The sequence below is a fragment of the Gadus morhua genome, chromosome 14 (genome assembly GCF_902167405.1).
Source record: "Gadus morhua chromosome 14, gadMor3.0, whole genome shotgun sequence".
NCBI classification, from domain to species: Eukaryota; Metazoa; Chordata; class Actinopteri; order Gadiformes; family Gadidae; genus Gadus; species Gadus morhua.
The window spans coordinates 15,560,681-15,583,190 of NC_044061.1; the positions used below are offsets into that span (position 1 = coordinate 15,560,681).

Here is a 22,510-nt window from a genome sequence, read left to right on the forward strand (position 1 = left end):
GATTTGCGGTGACCTAATGGTGTGTTTTTGAGGTGTGATAGCATTTGTAGAAAGAACAGTACTATCTTTCAAAAAAAAGGATTTTAAAAGCATCCATCATCCACAAAGCACAAAGGTAAGCGGCTGTCTAGTCTCCCAACACCAATATGAATAGTCAAACCTCTATCTGCTTTCTACAGGCTTCCTCTCGCCAGGCTCCTACGCCTCACCTGTCAAAGGACATCTCTTCACTTATGGGTTAATCAGCTCCATCACAGCAAGCTGAAGATAGCAAGAGTTTTCCTTCTCCTAAAAAATAATTAGCTTTCTTGTTGTGCTACTGATGTCATACCTCAGCCGATTCATTTTATGACTGTCAAACTTTATTTATCTACAGTGAGATATCATTATGTGGCAGAAGGAAGCTTTCATTTAGCAGTTTGATCTGGAGTTTTGCATTTAACTGCTGTGTTGAAGAGGAACAGTGCAGTCAAAAGTTGTAAAGTTATGGGTTGCATGTGGCTTTATTATCCTAATGATTTGGACATTTAAACCACAAGCCCTTGACTGACTTAATGTCAACCAGTGTGGCGTAGATGTACGTTTTCGGTGCCACAACTTTTAAATGTTTACACCAATCCATTTGGGCACATACTATCATCAAAAAAAAAAAAATCTGGATATGAATTTATTCCTTCATCAATTTCGAGTAGTAGTAGAATGTACTCAAATATATTATTCTTTATATACCTCAGACAGGAAATGTTTGTCACAGCAAGAACAGGAGGGTAATAGAATGAAATAGACTGATATTTATCCTGATTCTCCAGAGTCTCTCAGATTCAGCTCCGTCCGGGTCGACCGCCTCAGGTCAACCCTGGCTGGATTTGGTAAGTTCTGGTTTGTTTATTTCCCATGACAATCACAGCAGAGATTAGTTGGCTTCATTCAGCGCTAGCTTGACTTGCTTTTACAAACTGACGCTTGAGTTAAACCCTCCTGGAAGATGTGGACATCAGTTGTATTTACAGTGGTAGGCATAAGTTTAGGCACCCATGCTAAATTTGACTAAAAAGAGGAATGAAAAATCGTCTTTTGGAAATTGATGCCTTAATTAATCAAGTGAGGAAAAATCAAACCTTTAAGGACACCATTTGCTTTGTGAATGAATAATGTATCGTAAATAAATACGAAATAAATTCTCCATTAAAATACAGGGTGCATAAGTATAGACGCCCCATGTTAAATTCCAACAGAGGCAGGCAGATTTTTTTTTTTTAAAGGACAGATTAAGTTCCCTTAGCCCTTGGAATTAAAATAGCCCCACATCATCACATACCCTTCACCATAACTAGAGATTGGCATGGTTTGATTTTTTCTGTTGGCCTATTAGCTCATGATAGACCCTGCCTGCCTCTATGGGAATTTAACAAAGTGTCTATACTTATGCACCCTGTATTTTAATGGAGAACATCTATTTATTTTCGATACATTATTCATTCACAAAGAAAATTGGTGTCCTGTCCATAAGGATGTGTACAATTAAGGCATTTCCAAAAGATGATTTTTTTTTTATTCCTCGTTTTAGTCAGCTTAAGCATAGGTGCCTAAACTTATGCCTACCACTGTATTTCAAAAGATAAAGATGTTTACTTATTTACCTCCATTTTGTAATTCTCTTTGCTTGCTTGGCTGAAGCTTGCACAGTAAAGCTGCATGATCACATTTAAATGAAGGGTATTTTCATAGGCCCTGCAATGAACAATGATTTGTAATTATTTGAGTATGAAGACGTCAAATAAATAGACTGTAACTGGGCTAAAATGAATCCTGTCCCCAATGTAGAACCGATCTGCTAGAGATTCTTATTAAAATACCACTTGAATGACAGTTACACTCAGCAAGTCTAAAAATGTATCCACATCATAATGACCAACATACCCCAAACTTCTCACCAGAGCTCCAGGCATGAGTGGCTTGATGTCATCTACTTTTTAAAGCGAGCTCCGTCACGCTCAGGAATTCGGTGCCATGGATATAGAGCTTGCTATGTATGTGGTTTGGCGTTTACGTCACTAATAATTGGATTCAATGGCAATAAAGTCTTCTTTGCTATTTTGTTTATACAATGAATCGGTCTTGGTGACCAAATGCAATGCAGGCTTTTGTGAAATTGTGAGTACCTAGACTGCTGGTTTGCAAAGCTTCAATATGATTTTCCTGCAATGTAATTTAATGCTCTATAGCTGATGCTATCTGGCAAGATTTGCACACCCCTCCCTTTTGTTGCTTACAATAATATATGTATTATTATTACACAAATCTTATGAGTATTGATCAATTATGATGGTTTTGAGTTTCTGCTGGCATATTACGTTTTTCTCTATTGAAGGAATGTTGACATTTTAATAGATTTGATCAGTTTAAAATGTAATTGCTTGGAAATTAATTTATTTGAAAAAACTTTTGGAATGACCTTCAGATCTTGGTGTTCATAGTGCACCAATGGGAAAGACTATACTATCTCACCTATTTCTCATTATTTTACCTCACATATAGCTCTTAAACCATATTTTGTAATGTCAGCAAACTTGGGTATTTTCCATAGCACCCATCTTGAACCTCTATTCCCCCTGTCCTCCGTCACGTCCCTCAGGAGCAAATCCACGACGGACATCCCCATGGAGTCCCCGGGCTACCAGGATGATGGGCAGAACTTGGGGGGTCCTGACGTCAGCAGGCCAAGTCGCCCTCCAAACGGTGCCAGGTCCAAGGAGAGCGTGGAGAAATGGCAGGAGGTGGGGCCGCTTTCATCACAACCTTTACCTTTTTTAATCATGTAAAATTAAACAACTTAACATTGAGGGTGAAGGAAAGGCATACAAGGAGGAGTGGGTGTAGTGACTGAGTGCAGCATAGCTTTAGTACAAGTTATACATTTGTTATTGTTCGTGGTGCTGGAACAGTTACCGTAGATATATTTCACGGTGCCTCCTGAATGAGTAGTACACAGAACTGTTTTGATCATCGAACATTGTACTCAATGGGCAGAATATCGGTTTGTGTACGTGTTAAATGTTGTGTATTTGAGACATTTAACACTAGGGACCCTATTTGAATGGTCTGAAACGCTAGTGAGAAGCGTGAAACGCAAGTAGTTTGTGTGCAGATCTCTGGCGCTGTTGCTATTATACCGGCGGATAAATTACTCGAGCGCCCGACACGAATCTAAGATTGGTTGGTCTGAATACCCGTAGGTGTGTTTTGGGTGTAACATGCAATAAACAAGTGCCATCTCCCATCCCCTTTAAGAGCCATGAGCGCATTTGGATGGGACAAGTGGATATTCTGACAGCGCGTCTGCAGTTTCTGCTGAGACATATTAATGACCACCTGAATTTTAAACTCCAAATGGGTCCGTTTATGGCCAAATAATATTGCCTAATTCACACATGGAATAGCGTTTTCTTCTACAACTTCAGAAACACTGAGTCGTCGTATAAATTTCGGCAAAGAGACCTTAACACATGCATGATATGCGGTCCTGTTGCCGCAACTGTGGGTCTAGTTAATGATATGCGGCAGTACATAAACGAACATCAGTTGTTACCAGTATTGTAAACATTATCGACTTGTGTTAATAATATGCATGTCTCCCCCCGTTAATATTCATTGCCATGGACTGTATTATGCGGAACGTATTTAGTTTGCGTGTGTTTAAACAGATGGGTGCACATTCATTTATTCTTTTAAACACTCACTCGTGGTAAAAATATGTTTTCGCACCATCAAAGTTGGTTTGCTGTGGGGGATAATCAGCTATACGCCAGGTGCAAACTAGCAATGTTACATGTGTCGTTGTAGAAAGTCAATTGCGCTGGGTGCAAGATAGGGACCTAGAACCGCCTTGGGGGCACATCTGACCACCAGTTAACAAGGTGAAATTAAACGCTAGAAACATGACCCCTGCTGTATCTGCAAGGCCGCAATTGACCTTTTCTCCAGCAAGTGTCTCAAGGGTGCAGGTTTACTGTAAGACTAATAACGAAATCTAAAGAAGACTAAAATCGATTGCAAATGTTCCCGGAACAAAATAACATTTGTTATTACGAAGTATGCTTTATAGAACACTTAATTTTATTTCAGAACTTATTCCTTGACTTGCCAGAATCACCCTTTTTATACATTAGGTCTAACTGCTGGTATAATATGTTTATATAAACGTACAGTTTTATGTAATGTACTTTATATTTTTATGTTAGAGTGCTTCCTTATAGCCTAAATTAATTGTAAGGCCTGGATATCTCATTATTGGCATATATGTAGGCTACTAATAAAGCAAGGATACATGTTATCAAAAAGCGTTGGCTTTTATATTTTTATTAGTAGGCAAAAATTAATTACACTTCTTTCTATGCAACTAACTAAGCATTATGCCCAACACCAAATGTATGTATGCATTAACTATTTTGATTTCAAAATAATCAAAAATCAACACCGCAGAAATCGTGCTGTCTATGGGTTGGCCCAGCACGAAAGTGCGGTCCGCCAGCATTAGTAGATAATCAAAAGGCGAAATCTACAACACAAGCACTCCCCTCGTATGAACACAGAGCATATTTTGAGGCGAGGAGTGGATGGGTTGACTGGTTGTGATGGTTATTTGATTTTGTTTGCTTCGACCTTCGAAGAACTGCCGTCTTGTTAAATGTATTAATAAATACCTTTTAAAAATGGATAAAATAATAATTGACTTGTTTTAACGGAAGCATCACAAAAACTTTAATGTTGGTAAAAAAGTAACCATGATCACCCAAATCAAATTCTTTAGTAGATTGTGTCCAGAACAATGCAGTCATATTTTCCCTGCTGATCCCGATGCACTTCTGATGCGCTCAGACAGGTCGGTGGAAAGTGGCTCTACTTGGTCCACTTCAGGAAGTTTTGTTGTGTTTCTAATGTTCATCTTTATATACACAGTAATATATTTATTTTAATGTTTCTTTTGTTTGTGGTTTAAGGATTTGACAAAGTGGAAGAACCGACGTAGGAGCACCAATTCTGACCTCCACAGGAAGGTCGAGGAACGAAACCATGATGTCAACGAGACGACCAGGGGGACTAGGGCGACCGTTGGACAGAATAAAACGGCAAACGGGTACTCAAAGTGACCTCTGAAACAAAATAAATTAGAAATGTATATTTATCTAAGCCCTTCTGGGAAGTTGAATTTACTAGTAGTAGTAAAGTGCGATGTTGGAATCAGTTGTATATTCAATGATTCAACCCACTGAAATAATCAATGCAAAGACATTTGGATATGAGCTAAGAATGTCCAACAAGCTGATATGTAACTAGATACAGGACTCAAACCCCCACGTCTGCCCTCTCCTCCATCCCCTCCTCACCTCTATCTCACCGGCTCCTCTTTCCTCCTCGCTCCTCAGAGACCAGCTGTCGCCTTCTGTTCCCGGCCCAGCCTCCTCCCATTCATCCAGAGCCTCTCGCCCAGCACTCTCTCGGAGTTACACAGTCGAGACCCGGCTCAGAGACCCCTTGCCCAACAAAGCATCCTCCTCATGTAGCCCCGTCCAGAACCAGGTACCCCAATATTGCATTGTACCTGATTGTTGTTTTGTGCTCATTTCCATCTGCAGTCTCTATGAAATTGAGTCAAGTGTCATCTGTGGCTGTGGATGGGGACTGCTTTGATTGGTCTCTAATGTGTTGGCGGTTTTGCTGGCCCAGTTGGTTGGAACTTCATTGTTAATCTCTAGCATATATTCTTTAATAATTTGTAACCATAGGAGTACTCAACAGTGAATTCTCTGCAGAGTACCTGGCTTGTTAGATGTTGCATGTTACAGCCGATCCCCACATGTTGGTTGGCATGATTTGAATGATCAACGCCTCACAACATTTTAGAATCTTTAGAAATAGGTTTGTTTTTGCGGGCCTTTCTTGTATGTAAAGCCCCTGTCTGGAGCCATGCCCGCCTCTCACCGCCCTCTGCTTGGAGAGGAGGTCCCTTCCGCTTCATTGGCCTCCGACGGCAACGCCTCCTCCACCGCTACCACCCCCTCCACCTGCAGTCCTTACACCTCCCAGACCCTCATCAAGCTCCAGCCTGGTCCCACTGCTGGACAGACCCAGACCGGCGGGAGGGGTCGTAGAACCACTATGGGGCCGGTCCCGTATTCGGGCATTGGCACGGTCGACCGTACACCTTACTCACCGCAGGTCACGGACCGCAAAATCACAATCCTCCATCACGGGCCGTTCCTCCAGCGGAGAGACGTGACCCAGCAGAACCACTGCTCTCTGAACACTGCCGAGCCTGGAGCCGGGGAGGAGGCGGGAGGTCTGGTGAACGGGCCAACGCACCACAGCTTCCTCCACAGGTATTTAGGGGAAAGGACAGCGCATTAACTACCTGACTTTAGGTTTTAAGGGAAAGGCAATTATCCGTTTTTGTCGGGTAATCAAATGTTGTGGGCTACAAATATCAACCAAAGAAAAAAAAAGTACATTTTATTGTTTTTTGGGCGGGAAAAGTTGTCTGTACTTTGACAGTTGTACACCCTAGTCATTACACTATCCCCCTATTTACAGATATAAATACTTTAATGCAAGCAATAACAGGCCATTTTATACCTTCTGCAGAAGTTGAAAGGAATTCCCAACAAAACTGAAGCCTAAAATCTTTTTAGTGATGAATTTCTGACCAGATGATTGCTCTAATGCGATTTCAGGAATCGGCAATAAATGTCAAAAGGCTCATAACTAATAAACAAAAAATATGTCTCGCCTGAACATGTCTCAGATGAGCCGAATAAAATCCAAGGAAACAAGAAAATTGGAGATGCTGCTGTTAAAGTTAGAGGACTCATTTTTCAAAAGAGGTTTATTCGATTTAGGTTTTCAATGTTCGTGAATAAGTCCTGTTATTTTTTACAATCATGGGTATTTTCTTTCACGTTGGCTTCGTAAAGTGCTCCTTTGTTACTAATTGGTTCCCCTTCAAGGATTCAACCCAGTACCCTATAACAGTGATCAAAGTTCCTTTCGGGAATGTATAACCTTTAGTGGATCGAACCAACAACATTATTCTGTCCTCTAACAATAATTATCTTACCAGTTAACCTCCACTAGTGACCTGCATACCCCCTCCTCTTCCTTGGTTCTCAGGTACAACTCTATGCCCTGGTCGGGCTCGGCCAGCCTCCCTCGAGGGTACCGCCGCTCTGAAGGCTCGGCACGCCTATCAAACGTCCTCACGGCCCGCCCCTTCGGTACCAGGCCCTCCAGGAAGTCCTCACTGCTCAGCACAGTGAGTTCAGTGTTCATCAGGCCAGTGAAACGTTAAACGCAGTCTCCCGATCGGAGAGATAATCGGGGGGGAAAATATGTAATCCATATAAATATACAATTGAAATAGTCTTGTGGTTAACATGATTTTAAACATGTTAACAAAAAATGCCTTTGGTTTTACGATTATATTTATGATAAATGATTATTCATGGCAACATAATTCCTACTTTGAGTGAGGACCAGTACAACATGTTCAAGGGGCCAGTATGTTTTGAGAACCTCTTTGACACGGATGAGAAATAAATTTACGTTTAGATTTAGGGCATTTAGCAGACGCTTTTATCCAAAGCGACTTACAATAAGTACATTTGTCATAAGAAGTGAAAGAATATATCGCTGTCGGTACAGGAAAGATTTTCATAGAACCAAGTGCTAAAAATTGCTAGGCTAACCCATTACACGTATGCAGCAGTGATAGCTAGCTACTGTAGATGCTACACAATAAAGTACTATGAATAAATAAAACATAAAGTAAGTGGGTACATTAGGTGCGTACATCAAGTGCCAGGACGTACAACATACAATAGTGGGAGGAAGGGACTAGATGACTATGCAGAGTCTAGGTGAACTCTGAACAGATGAGTTTTCAGTCTTTTGCGAAAGCTTTTGAGCGACTCTGTGGTCCTGACATCGGCAGGGAGCTCGTTCCACCACTGTGGTGCCAAACCAGAAGAGTTGTGACTTAGCTGACCGACCTTTGCTTGCTATTAGCGATGGCGGTACCAGACGTCCAGCTGAGGTAGTTGAGCAGAGCGATCAAGCTGGGGTGTCTGGTTTGAACAACGCTTGGAGGCAGGCAGGGGCAGTTCCAACGACCGCCTTGTATCTCAGTACTATCATCTTGAATCTGATTCGAGCTACTACAGGGAGCCTGTGGCATTAGGAGTCTTGTTGAGGTTAAGCCTCAGGGGATCGGCAGTCGCCAAGTGCCGACGTCTGCAAGACATTCAGATATGCGTGTTGCCAATTGGGTTATGTAAGAGGAGGGGAAAGATGGGAATAGTTGAGTGTCGTCAGTGTAGCAGTGAAAAGCTGTGTGATTACAGAGCCCAGAGATCTGGTATAGGGGGCGGAACAGAAGGAGCCCCAGTGCAGAGCCTTGAGGGACACCAGTGTCAAGCATGCAAGGTTTGGACAAGGTTATCTGATGGGTGCGATGTCCAGTTCGGCGAGAGTGGCCAGGAGGATCTGGTGGTTCACGTGTCGAATGCTGCGGACAGGTTGAGGAGTATGAAAACCGATGAGTGGGACGAGGCTCTGGCAGCACGGAGTGACTCAGTCAGTGGGACTCAGTGGAGTGTGCCTTCTTGAAGCCTGAATGATGAGGGTCAAGCAGGTTGTTGTGAGAGAGATGAGACAGTTGGTTAGAGATGGCACGTTCAAGTGTTTTAGGAAGGAATGAAAGAAGAGATACCGTCTGTAGTTCTGGATGCCGGTGGTGTCAAGGGTCGGTTTCTTGAGGAGAGGCTTTATTCTGGCAGTCTGAAAGACGCAGGAACAAGGAGAGGTAGTTTATATAGTTCATGTTTCTCCAAATCAAAATATATCAGGAGGGATTTAATAGGATGAAGATAATGCAAGGGGAAGATGCTCAATATCTAGATCAAGGATTTTTTTTTTCTTTCTAATGTGCTTTGATGGGAAACTTTATATACTTTATAGTAGTTGTTTTTGAGTTAATTTTAAAGTTCTCAGCTGGAGAATAGTTGGATTCTAATGAAATGATATGAGAGTAGACTGTGTATGATGTTGAGGATGCTGTGATGTCATCTACTAAGACAGTTCTATGGGTTCGTAAAAGGGTGGTAATATGACTTTCTGTTGTCACGAGAGCAGGTAAGTCGGTTCATGGAAACGGAGGTGGTTATTTAGTATTTTGGGTGAACAGCACTTGTTGCTGATCATTTCCTGTTTTTGTTCACACTCTACATGCTAGCTGTCTTGTGTTACCACTAGCGGCTCATCTTTCCATCCATAATGCATATAGGCTGGAAGGTAGAGACCACTGCTACCTGACCGCTCCATCACACGTCGGGCTCATCTGCTTCCTCTCCGCTGGCCCGAGATATTATACTTTTTGCTTAGAAGTTATTAATCCGTTATTATGTTATAATTACGTACTCTGCAATTTGGATCTGTCCAGCTATGGAGGTATTTCAACTAAACCGTGTGGACGGATTGCTGGATTCTTTATTGAGCCCCAAAATAAATGTATGGCATTACATGGAAAAAATTTTGCTATAGTAATTTGGCAATGTGTCTTAAGTAATATTGCAGGAGGGGCCCAAAATAATTCAGACTCAAGACGATGAGTAGCCTGCATGCAATTAAAGTGATCATAATTCAAGGATCTCGCTTGCTCTCTGTCAATGTCCGTCTTTCTCTCCCCCCCCCCCCCCCCCCCTGCAGGGAAGTGACTACAAGACCCTCCCACTGAGCGGTGACATGCAAGCTCCCCAGCCCATCCTGAACCGTCAGGTCGCGACCTCCCTCATTAGGGCTCCCCGCCAAGCCGCAGAGAAACAGGAAGTGGAGAACCAGGCAGAGAAGGAACGTGACAGGGAAGAGGGTGGACATACCAACGGTCTTCCCTACTGCAGTCAACCACCCTTTAAAACCCTTTCCCAAACACACCTGTCTCCTCCAGCCATTCACGCCGCACCACAGGTTTGTAGTCATTCAATTCCAGTACCTGATTTCATGAAGTAAATCAGAATTGACTTTATATAAAATGAAGATGAAAAGCATCACACAGCCAATGTTGACGCAACTGTGAATTGGAACTCTTCAGGACAAACTTGGTGGTGATTTACAGATGAAGTAAATGGATGATAGATGTGAATCTTAAAAATATTGTGTCTCAAGTGAGTGGATGTATTTAATCTGAGCTGGGCTGCCTGGTCGCTGTGGTCCCGTAGCGTATCCCGCGGTTTCTAGTTTCCAACAGAAAGCAGGACACCTAGAATCTCAGGGTGTCTGCTTTGCCGTGTGTGTGGCTTCCACAGAAGCGGATGAGGGTGAGTCTGAGCCTGACACCCAACAGTGTGGATGACTTCGGTTTCCAGACAGACTGGAGCGCCACTGGAGCCAGAGTCACCTCTGTTCAACAAGGTGAGGGACTCAACCAACTATCTGTTATACCGGGGAGCAAGAGTCCCGTCTTTTCAACCAGGTAAGAGACTACCAAATACCTGTTACACTGGGGATTCAGTTGGAATGGAGCCAGAGTCACTTCGGTTCAACCAGGTAAGAGACTCCACTAACTACCTGTTACACTGGGGATTCAGATGGAATTGAGCTAGAGTCGCATCTGTTGGACCAGCTTAGAGACTCCACTTACTACCTATTATATAGTGGATTCCGTTTAAGTGGAATTTGGGTTAATTCTTATCGTCCTGGACCGGGCAATTGGATATGCTATTACAGTACTGCGGACTCGTTCAGAATGTGTCCGTCGGGCTTTCTGAAACACCACTGGACTTGTTGAGCAAATGAGGAGAAGAGAACATCATTGCTAACATCATGAGGACATTATCTCAGACTTTGAAAGGTTTATTAATGCACTTTTGTGTATGTGTTGGGGGGGGCTTTAGACATTACATGGAGAAGGTCAAATGCAAGCAAAGTGGAAGGAAGTTATCCTGCCATACAGTGTGGTTTATTTTAACCATTGACCAAGGCAAGATTATTAATACAGCACCTATCAAATCCAAAGGAATTTTTAAGAATAACATTTTCACTATTTCGGACCCAAGACCCACGCATTGTCTAGCATGGTAACTGGTTTACAATGCTATTCAAATGGGCGAGCTTGCGAGCATTTGAAAAGATGCTAAATATTATGATTTTCAAAATGGGAAGTTTATGGTGTATGGTCCGTGAACAAGCATTGGATCAATGTTACCCTACACTGTGGAATCATGCTAGACGAGGGCTCCTCGAATGCAAAAAATAGTGAACTCACTCCTTTTTTAATGCAGTTATTGCATTTAACAATGCATCCCACTGTTTTTTTTTATCCTTTTCCTGTTTTTATGTCATGTTTTATTTGTCTTTATTTGTCTGAAAGCAAGATTCCACTTTGTGGCCAATAAAATGTATGCATCTGAAATGATAAGCAGCGTTCTTCATGTCATATTCTCTGGCCTTAATACTTTAGGCAGCCCTGCTGAGCTTTGCCAGCTGTGCGTGGGTGATGTCATCACCACATTAGGCGGAGCCAAGGTGGAGCAGCTGAGCTCCAGCCAATGGGAGAGCACTATGACGTCAGCCCTGCAGTCCGGTAGCCTCACCATGGACGTCAGTCGCTATAGCAACCAGGGTAAGGCCATGGACGGGTCACACAAGGCTCATGTGAACGGATATCTATTATGTTTATGATTCATCCATCGGCGTAGCCCCAACAGATCAGTATATAACATGTATGGGTCAGATAATCGATTCCAAATGCTGCGGATCGCCGATTCACTCAACATTTAGTAGTAACTAATCTTCTACCTTTCTAGTTTCCACCTTTCAAAAATCCAAACGCTGTATGCTCCACTAGGACGCAGCTAATCTGCGCTTCCAAGCTAGGAGCCCGGAACTTCGTGTTTATAAATACACAATTTAAAAAGTAGTAAAGTTATGTTTTATTTTTTGATTGCTCGATTTAATTTGTTGTATAACTCGTTTTTTTTTTTTTTTTTTTAAGCAAAACAGCACTATTGTGGAACTGAAATTACATGAATTATCAAGTTCTCATTTAGGTGAATCATTTATACCAGGGGTCGGCAACCCTAGGCACGCGTTCCACCACTGGCACGGGGCAGCATAATCATTGCCACACTTGAAAAAAATAAAACTTTTATTTTTTATTTTTTAAAAAATTCACAGCACAATGCGGCAGCATAATCATTACTACCGATTTTTTTTTGCCCTTTATTCTGTTTTAGTCATTTCCCCCCAGTGCAAATATGTTTAAATTAGATACAGAAAGCAGTGTTCTGAAATGGGATCAATTAATTGCAAGTGGCCTGTATGTATCGCCTTCATGGTATTGCAAAGCTGTACATGTCTTTAAAGATATGGATGTGGATGGTTCCAACATTCTCATATATTGTCGTTTTTTACATTTCTCACATTGCAAATATGTTTTTGAATTAGTTTCTGAAAATGGTGTTTTAAGATGGGACATATGTAATTATAATTTGTAAGCCCATGTTGCAAATATAACAACCAAAAAAACATTTAAATGTTGCATGATTGTGGGCGTTTGGTCGCCGTGTCATAATTCAGCTTAATTTTTTATATATTGTTGCTTAAGGTACACTCGCACGAGATAATGTCAAACTGGAACTGCATGTTGAAAAAGTTGCTGACCCCTGATTTTTACTAAATGGCATTCTGTATCCCTAAATCCCAAAAATATATGCGTGACTCGAACTGAAATGCACAGAATTCAAATTCGCACACTGAATTGTTTCAAACTGAAAGTATGGTTAATGTATCGGAGGCGGTTAATGCTTGAAATAAGGGTCTCAAGCCTTCTGTTAAGGCATTCAGCAGACGCTTTTGTCCAATGAATCTTTTACCTTATTGAGCATTTTTGGGTTGGGACTTGCACAACCTGGCCCGCACCATTGCGATCCTGTAGGATTAGCATATTTGAAGTCACATCAGTGAGCTGATCTGGTGAATTTTGGGGTTGACGAGGTGGCGGTTGCTGGTTCGTTTGTCCTGCTGAGGTTCTCCTTACTTGACAAGAACAGAACTAGGGCTGAACGATTTAGGAAAATAATTGCGGTATATGTTTTGGGGACCAATATTGGGATTTATTATGCAAAAAGTTTTACAAATGTTTTACTCCTTCACATTCTAAAGTATGGCCAACACAACATTGGATACAGTCAACATATAAACTGCTCTTTCCTGTAGGCCAGTCCAAAGTGTTAAGATGAAATTAATTTATACTATTACATATTTATTCATCTATTGCATTGTAAAAGAAAAATAAATGCGAAACTTGCTGATCTCAAGTCAGTAACTGCAACAAATCACGTAAACTGAAATATAAACAAATCTGTGGCTCTACCACTCAACCTCAACAAACCAAAGTGTAGTGTGGGAAGTTGCTTACAGTTGTGCGTGTACATGTGAACCACGTGTCCCAGTTTTTCTGATTCCGACCTTCTGTATGGTTACATTGTGTAACATTAAGACAAACACTTTATTTTTCTTAATCATTCAGCCCGAGCCCTAACGCTTCGAAACATTTCTCTAAATGTGTAGGTTAGCTGAGCAGGGTTGGCTGAGAAGGCTATGAGGTAGGAATTTCGGACCACGTAAATCATTTCTCTATAAACTAGGTAGGAATAAATAGTAATCCGAATTTATAACAATAAGGGTCATATAGACTCCCAGATGGGAGTTCTCCCTGCGTCCCTCCAAGAGGTCCGCAAACTGAAGTCTGATGCATTGGCGAAAGCATGGACCTCTTATACAGTTTTGTCAGGATGCTGAGGGCAGCTGTGCCCCCCCAATACAACTAAAGAATTGGTTAACAAGATGGAAATCTATCGATTGATCCTCAGGATGGCATAAAGGGGGTCGCGGCCGTGCCCCATCAGTTGGAAACCTGGCCTGACCCCTTAGGGTCGGCTGTTTTCTAGAAGAAAAGTGTAATGCTTCATGCACGTGTAGCACATATTATTTTTTAACAGCGTTTATAAGCAGTATAGTCTAGCTTGATGGTTCCCCTTTAAGCATTTAGTTCCTTTATTAAACCATTTTTACCCAGTTTCTACCCAGGGTTGGCCAGGTACCAGTGGGTCGGCCAATTGTTTGTGACGGCTGTATGTTGCCAAAAGACTGTAGCAGCGCCAGTGTAGCTGGGACTAAGAAGACCCTAAATCTGTGCTGATCTTCCCATGTTCATAGGCTGTCCTGAAAACCACGTCCACAAAGACATCATGACCCTGCCCACTGGCCCTGACCTACATGCCCAGGTGAGAGGGCAGCTGGGCAACGTCTCTTTCAGATTCACCAACTTTATTGAGCCTGAATTGTAACCATCACAGGGGCTCAATTCAGGATGGGATTATAATATTGGAAATAAAATGAGTAAACATAAACCAAATAGTATATAGTATTGGTTTATATGTTTAAAAACCAATTATATAACCAATAGTATATATAATAATAATGACAATGTTCTCCTTCTCACCTCAGGGGTTGGGCATCCAAACCAGGAACGGAGAATTTGAGGGGACACGAAAGACCGCCAGTACCAAAGGTAACTGCCGGTAGATGGGTTGACAATGGGATCCTAGATCAGTTTCCCATTGAGCTGGTTATTTAAATTACATCATGTTGCTGAGCTCTCCCCTAAACTCAACCCCCTCCTGTTTGTGTAGAACTTGAACGAATTGTACTGAGAAATAAGAGGCGGAGAGCGGAGTTTTTTGATGTGAAAGGTAAAAAGCCTGCGAAGGGCTCTTTGCAGCTTGTTGGCTTAAGCTCTCTGCAGCTTCGAAGGCTTTTACTAAACACCACATTTCTTGCTTGGGGAAAAAATCTGCAAATCTACAGTTTTGAAGTTGAATTGCAAAGTCTGTTGTAAGCAATATTTTTCTGCTTGCTGGAAGAAAAAAGGATGAGTTATATTGGGTGTCAATTACAGCCATAACAAATATGCTAGTTGGGGAGGAAGTAATAAGAGAACCAAAATAAGTGGGATTTCATTTAAATAACGTAGGCAGGCATCATGTTAATTACATGACGCCTCCCTACGTTCCTAGAGTTGGGGAAGGGAGTGCAGTTTCACATTTTGGGCTGGGAATGGGTCACGATGGCAGAACCATACTGTAGTACCACCTGCTTAATACATTGCCTCCCCTCCGTCAGGATCTGCTGGCTACAGCTCCTGGGTTTATCTCTGTGGTAAAGTTTTTTAGTTTTTGTATATTTTCGTTTGTGTGCTGTTGTCGTGGTGTTGAATAATTTAACGCCAGCACAGCTCAGCCACTGTTCTACGCAGCCTAACAAAGCCCTCTGCATGGGATGTTTGCTGTGATCTTGTGTAATTTTACAACGATGATAAAAGCTTGTTTCACTCCACACTTCTGTGCATTGCTTTGCTGCATGGTCTTTGTTTGCTGTGAAGATGTGAAATATTGGCGTCCATTTTGTGCTAATCATCATTGTCGTAACACTGATCTGTTTGTTCCCACCTTTTAAGGAGGTACTGAATCAGCCATATCTGACGTAAGTAACAAACTCAAGGTGGTTTTTTTTTTTTTTTGAATTTCAATGAATGGTATTTGTTGTAAAAAGGTTTTCAGGGAAAGCCTTTACAAATGGTGTGACTTTCTTAACCATTTCCAATTAACCAATAATGGAGGTTTAAACATGAAGTAAATTGCCATGATTGTACAGTACCATTGATTGGATATTTGAATTATGTTCTTGAGCCGCTTTAAAACATCTAACAATAGCTGGTGTGTGTGTGCGTGTGTGTTTGTGTGGTTTCTCTACTTGCACTATCCAAATACTTTGGTCAAACCCAGAGAAATCCTTAGCCAGTGTTCCTAACTTTAAAAAGATTATCCATCAAAGAGAACATTGACATCTGTGATCGATGGGGTGTCCCATATTTTGGCAATTGATTTAAAATGGGTCCAATCATATTTTGTTTTAGAGCAGCATGCAACACATATTTGTCTCAGTCTCTCGCTGATATGGTCTGAATAACGCCCACACCCACACTATAGCTCCATTGGCAACCCAGTTCTTGACCTACTTTTCACTGTTGTAGAGTTAGTTGGATACACTGCTAAACAGCGATTTTACTTAATTGGGAACACTTTGAAACGTGAGATGCCTCCGATTTATTCACATTTCAGTTATATTTTTGTTTAGGGCAGAGTAATTTGTAATTTGCCTATTGTTTTGAATGAGCTACTCCTAGCGGGAGGAATTATATACCTTGCTAGGAAACCATATGGATCTAACACCTGGCACATCTAGTGTGCATTTTAATTAAACTGGGACTAAATCTTTGAAATGTATTTTCAAGTCAACTGGCAATACCAGTAACCTAATACCTAAATGTGAGGCTTAACAACTCTTTTGTTATTCCACATGCCATATATAATCAGTAATAATGTTAAAGGTTTTCCTATAATTTCTATTGCTGCTCGCTCTGTCTGTGCTCATTTGTTTGCTGAGGTTGGTGAAATTATTGTATGTTATGATTGTTCAAAGACTGATTTGTCTTTGTAAAACTGCCAAATCAATCTCATGATCAAGACGTGTGTGTGTGTGTGTGTGTGTGTGGTGTGTGGGGTGCTGTGTCCATACTTTATGCGTGTCCAGCTTCAAGTTCCGTCTCTGAAACCGTCTTCCTCAAACTGGTCCTGGGACCACGAAGAAGAACGCAAACGTCAGGAGCGCTGGCAGGAGGAGCAGGAGCGCCACCTACAGGTCAGAGAGGGGCACTGCAGGTGCACCGATACCACTCAGTTTAATAGTTTTAATGACTAGAATTAGTTTTCTTTTAATGTAGTCATTAACAGAAGTCACTTCTATTGATGTTTGTAATTATTTCCGTGCCGTCTTGTTGACACGGGTGCGTTTCTTTTGTGTGTCTTGTTTTCGGGGGCGTTCTATTTTGAATGTTTTGTTGCTGACAAGGTTGTGTTTCAATTGTGTGTATTGTTCCAATGGTGCGTTTGTCTTGACGAGGCTGTGTGTTTGGAGTCCTGTTGACGGGGGAGTGTGTGTTTTGCCTCAGGAGCGCTACCAGCGGGACCAGAAGCGGATGCAGGCCGAATGGCAGAGCGCTCAGGAGGGGACGGGAGAGGAGCCGAGGGGGACAGACGTCTGCATACTACTAACATAATACCTGTGCCAATGTTAACCAGAACACTTTAACAGAGATGGCGGTGCTCAGTTCACCCACATTTATCATTATGTTAACATGTGTTTCACAGGAGAGGCCGGTCTGGCTGGACGATCCTGGTGTTGTCATACCCACCAGCCTAACCAGACCTGTCGTCCAAAGACAAGCTCCTCACTGGGAGGCTGATGGTTCAGTCAGACACCAGAACAAGGGGACGGGATCTGCCGGTGTCCAGTACTCAGACCCTGCTCCTGTCGGACACCCGACCCCTACAGACCTGGCTGGCTTTAGGCCCCTTGGTACAGAGGCCGGGTCGAAGCCTCGCAGTCTAGAAGCGGAGAAGGATAAGCGGGCTGAGCCTGACTTGTAAATACAGTTATTTTTTATTCTTTCTGCATCACTCTCGCTCTGTGTGAACACGGAGCACGTGGCGCTCAGACCTGACCCAACGATTTCAGGAGTGCCATGGGTGCCATGATCAAATATTAATTTCTTTAGTGAGCGATGTTTGCTGCTGCATGTTTATTTGCCTGATTTCTCAATAATTTTTTCTGTTGCACGAAAACCTAAACTGTGGCTTCTGACCTGTTTAATTTTACGTCGACTCGTCAAAGTCTGATCACATGTACAGCATTGTTAGTTCAACCTTGGCAGTTTATTATCCTTTTACTTTTGTGTTGTTTCTATACTTTCCGCTTGGGAAAAATAACTTCTGTGCGTGTGTTGCTGCTTCTTTGGGCTGCTCTTGTTCTGATCTGCTTCTCCTCGGTTCCCCTGGATCTGTTTTGCTTCCCGTGGTTCTCCTCTGGTTCTCCTGCTTGGTTCTGCTGTTGAGCTTCAGGCCGACGGGTTCTGGTGGATTTACCCAGCTCTATTCAGCGTACCGGTACGTCTCCATAAGCTCGGTAGCAATGAGTGGCATCATTGATGAGCCAGATGTCCGAACTGCATTTTCAACTTGAAAGCACATTTCCCAGCAGCAGAACAGCATACACTGAAAATCTGCTGGATGGTTGCAAAATCTTGTTGCCTACTCTCAGCTTGTTGATCAATCTGGGAACAGGTTAAAAATGGTTCTGTAATACCATTAAGTAATTTACTTAATGGTAAATGTTGCGTTTTGCTTTTTTTAAAGCGGGATGTCAAAGTCCACCCCGACGCTGGCTTCTGACCACAGGCAGACCAAAGGTCAGTGGTCTCGCCTCATCACTACGATCTCTCATCACGCTGTTGAGTCGAGGACATAACCCCTCCCCCTGGCCGTGTGATTGACAGGCCCCGGGGAGCAGAAGAAGGGGAAGGTGGCGACTGCGTCAAAGGAGGAGCAGAACAGGCAGCAGATCCTTGAAGAGATGAAGAAGAGGACTCAGCTGCTGACCGACAACAGCTGGATCCGCCAGCGCAGGGCCAGCTCCCTCAAAGAGCCCCTCTACACTGGTGGAACCCTCAGGAGGTGGGGTTCTGCTCCGTCAGGGGTTAGTTATCTGGTCCCATCGGGAGGTGGGGTTCTGCTCCCATCGGGAGGTGGGGTCCCATCGGGAGGTGGGGTCCTGGTCCCATCGGGAGGTGGGGTCCTGGTCCCATCGGGAGGTGGGGTTGTGGCCCATCGGGAGGTGGGGTTGTGGCCCATCGGGAGGTGGGGTTGTGGGCCCATCGGGAGGTGGGGTTGTGGGCCCATCGGGAGGTGGGGTTGTGGTCCCATCGGGAGGTGGGGTTGTGGTCCCATCGGGAGGTGGGGTTGTGGTCCCATCGGGAGGTGGGGTCCCATTGGGAGGTGGGGTCCCATTGGGAGGTGGGGTTGTGGTCCCATTTGGAGGTGGGGTTTTGGTCCAATCGGGAGGTGGGGTTGTGGCCCCATCGGGAGGTGGGGTTGTGGCCCCATCGGGAGGTGGGGTTGTGGCCCATCGGGAGGTGGGGTTGTGGCCCATCGGGAGGTGGGGTTGTGGCCCATCGGGAGGTGGGGTTGTGCTCTGTCAGGGATAGTGTTGGGGTCCCATCTGGAGGTGGGGTTGTGGTCTGTCAGGGATAGTGTTGGGGTCCCATCTGGAGGTGGGGTTGTGCTCTGTCAGGGATAGTGGTGGGGTCCCATCTGGAGGTGGGGTTGTGGTCTGTCAGGGATAGTGGTGGGGTCCCATCTGGAGGTGGGGTTGTGGCCCCATCGGGAGGTGGGGTTGTGGCCCCAGGTTGTGGCCCATCGGGAGGTGGGGTTGTGGTCTGTCAGGGATAGTGGTGGGGTCCCATCGGGAGGTGGGGTTGTGGTTCCACCAGGAGTTAGTGTTGAAGAGTCTCTCTAGATGTAGGGCTCTAGTCCCTCTTAGGGTTGAACCTGCTAGTTGATCACAGAACCGTTGGACCAGGAGTCAAATATCTGAACTATTAGATGAAGTAACCCGTTATTAAGAGAGGCAGTCAGAACGCCTCTACCTGTCCTCCCTTCCAGATACGAGTCTCTGGACAGCCTCCACACTGCCCCTCCCTCGGAGCCCCCCTGTGAGCTGTCGGGCCCCAGGTCTCTCTCTGGCTCCTCTGGGCGGAGTGTCTACCCCCGGTACACCACCTGCCCGACTCCACCTGACCAGCTCCCCAGCTGCCCCGTCGCCTTGTCCCAGCACTCATTCCCTGACGCCTCATGTATCCCTGGAAAAGCTCCTGGGTAATTTTGCGTGCGAGTGTGTTCAGTGGCAGGGTCCATATTACCCACTGTTTCCCACAGAAGTGTTGTAGACTATGGGGGGGGGGGAGCGGCTTACAACTGGACATGGGCGGTGGTTTGCCTACTAATAGTAAACTAACACTAACAAAGAACTAATTCCTTGGTATTGATTATGGACTTTGTATTTGTTGAGTTGTGGTGCACTATTGTTGCAGCTCACGTTGCATTCAGATGAAATAATAAATGATGGAATTATCTTTAGCCGTTCTTGGCGTATATTTCTGCAGATATACATTCTACACAACAGATGGCCAATCTTTTTTCAGTGTACGCCTATTTAAACACAATGGCGTGGCCTAAATGTCACCTTCTCAATCGTTTCATAGGCTATACATTTGTATAAACCCCCCGTTTACACAATGGGAAAACACATGTTTTCATACGTTTTGCCCTTTCATTTAGGCTACACGAAAACAGAGTTTTTATCATGGGAAACGATCATTTATAAAAACTCTGAAACTGTTTTTATGTTTGCGTGTGCACTAGGTCAAACGGAGTTCTATGTTCTCAAACAGTATGCATCTAAAAATGCATCACCTCTGTGAGCATCGTATGTTTACAGTTAGTTAACTTACTGATCATGGATGCTGTTAAGGTAGTGCTCATACGTTAATGCAAAATTCCGAATGTCGCGCTCTCTCTATTTTTTAGACAACTCAAGACCCTTTGCAACGTAAGCACACGCACGCTAAACTGAATGGCTTTCATCACGATTCGCCAGATTCTCATTTAAATAAAGTTAAAGGATTGCCAACTTGGATTCGGCTGCAGAAGGCTATTCGGCACAGTCGCAGGCAGACAGCCGAACTTCGTGCTCTCATGCAATCCCAATGAGAGCGACACGAACTTCGTCTGAGCAAAAAAAACAAAAAAACATCATGTGCACGCAGAGAGTATGGCGGCCGAAATTAGACTATGGCGGGGCGCCATAGTCTCGTCAATGTGTGGGAAACACTGTATTACCCCCAACTTGCCTCCCTCTTTTGGCTTTCAGTGCGATTTAGGATGGATTTCAAAATTCTATTTTAGAGCCCGACACTGTATATATCTCAATCATGCATTCTATCTAACCCCTGCTCCAGCTTAAAGTCAAAAGGCGATCGTGCTTTTATCCTGCTGGCTAAGTTTCTATGGAAAGTCAGAGAATCTGTTGATTTAGTTAATACAAATGTTCTTTGTATGTTTTAACTGATATTTAGGTGTTTGTTTTTGCATTATTTGCATGTTATACAGGCTGGTTATTTAACAAATTTGTATCTTTATTCCCATTTTGATTATTTGTCTGTTTTAAATTACTTTTCATTGGGGTTTTTTCTTTCACTTTATTTTCTTGTAAAGCACATTGTTCAGCACAAGTGTTAAATATATAAAGCTTTACTAACTATCTTCAAGTAATGAAACACAATTTGAAGCATTTTTCATGAAAGTTCACTTTGTGTACGTGTACGTGTCCCCTTAGTGATTGTGCTGTGCCGAGCATCTCGGAGGAGAGGGATCAGAAGTTCAGAGCAGAGACCACAAGTCTTTCTGCGAGTGTTGCTACATCCAGCTGAAGTGAGTATTGTTTGCCACTCTGGAATAGTTTCAGCCCTGTGGAACGCTAACAAATCCTATCATAAATTCTTACAGTTTCCAGCAACTGACCAGGTCCTGTGACCAGAGAAGTCTGTCAGATTGAGAAAAAAGGGGCCATTTTGTCGAGGAAGTGACGCGACAAAATGTTGGATGAACTTTCACGTGAACCCCACCCACTAGCGCCCTGGCCCGTGTGTTGTATGATTTTACATTTTGAAATATTCGTTAATCTTTCACTCGGCCAAAAGTTGCTAATTAAGTGTACTGTATGAAATAAAATAGGGTAATGAGTGTTTTTAAATCTTCGGTTTTTGGTTGTATCTGTCCACTATCGTTTTGTTTTCCCCCATCAGCAAGTAACTTTACTAATGCTATGGTGAGGGCCATGTCAATTACATAACTTCAAGCACTTTCTATCTTCACTTTCATCTTGCTAAGTGCACTTTGCAGATCATTTGGTGATATGGGTGCAGCAGTCATAAAATAATGAAATGTTTAACCAGGTAAATGTGACTGAAATGTTTGGAAATAAAAGATATATCCCACAAATATATCCGTTATTTTATCCACCACTAGATGGCAGTATTGACCCACTGGTTTAGTTTTAAGTGGGCGTCCTTCTAACCAAAACAATGGATCATCGAACAGTTCATAATGACCGCTGAAAGAAAAACTTGTAGTTAAAATACACCTTATGTTAATTTCATTAGATCGTTTTAGATAAAGATTTTTATAAATAAATTCGCTATGTGCAGTATTGGGCAGCACCAATTTATTAGGTCGTAGACAAACTCTTAACTGTGCTCTGAGAACTTCAACTGAGTTGTCCACTCTGACTGTGCAACTGTGTCGCAGCATAGCTTAGCTGGCTGTTTATTGTGCGTCCGAATGGTTTTGGGAGTGAATATTAAGTTTCTAGTAAGCAAAGGTACGGGATGGACAGCATTTTTATAAGCGCTTTATGTGTAATGTATCGGTTATAGGCTGTGATT

At 43.1% G+C, this 22,510-nt stretch overlaps 1 protein-coding gene across 10 annotated transcripts in view; it reads left to right on the plus strand.

Moving 5' to 3' along the window:
• lmo7b (LIM domain 7b) overlaps positions 1 to 22,069 on the plus strand; it is a 39,730-nt gene extending 17,661 nt beyond the window's left edge. For 3 of the 10 annotated variants that reach the window (XM_030377104.1, XM_030377113.1, XM_030377114.1), the window contains 22 exons: positions 810 to 869; positions 2,636 to 2,777; positions 5,001 to 5,137; positions 5,427 to 5,580; positions 5,953 to 6,380; positions 7,168 to 7,309; positions 9,760 to 10,017; positions 10,356 to 10,461; positions 11,510 to 11,671; positions 14,269 to 14,336; positions 14,560 to 14,623; positions 14,745 to 14,804; positions 15,569 to 15,594; positions 16,705 to 16,812; positions 17,123 to 17,209; positions 17,322 to 17,596; positions 18,066 to 18,116; positions 18,366 to 18,418; positions 18,506 to 18,683; positions 19,671 to 19,883; positions 21,403 to 21,497; positions 21,573 to 22,069. In XM_030377104.1, the coding sequence (XP_030232964.1) occupies positions 810 to 869; positions 2,636 to 2,777; positions 5,001 to 5,137; positions 5,427 to 5,580; positions 5,953 to 6,380; positions 7,168 to 7,309; positions 9,760 to 10,017; positions 10,356 to 10,461; positions 11,510 to 11,671; positions 14,269 to 14,336; positions 14,560 to 14,623; positions 14,745 to 14,804; positions 15,569 to 15,594; positions 16,705 to 16,812; positions 17,123 to 17,209; positions 17,322 to 17,596; positions 18,066 to 18,116; positions 18,366 to 18,418; positions 18,506 to 18,683; positions 19,671 to 19,883; positions 21,403 to 21,496 (2,866 nt within the window). In that variant the 3' untranslated portion in view covers position 21,497; positions 21,573 to 22,069. Of the gene's footprint in view, positions 1 to 809; positions 870 to 2,635; positions 2,778 to 5,000; positions 5,138 to 5,426; positions 5,581 to 5,952; positions 6,381 to 7,167; positions 7,310 to 9,759; positions 10,018 to 10,355; positions 10,462 to 11,509; positions 11,672 to 14,268; positions 14,337 to 14,559; positions 14,624 to 14,744; positions 14,805 to 15,568; positions 15,595 to 16,704; positions 16,813 to 17,122; positions 17,210 to 17,321; positions 17,597 to 18,065; positions 18,117 to 18,365; positions 18,419 to 18,505; positions 18,684 to 19,670; positions 19,884 to 21,402 lie in introns of all 10 variants that reach the window. The other 7 variants (XM_030377106.1, XM_030377111.1, XM_030377105.1 and 4 more) reach the window with 7 other exon arrangements.
• The last annotated feature ends 441 nt before the right edge of the window (positions 22,070 to 22,510 follow it).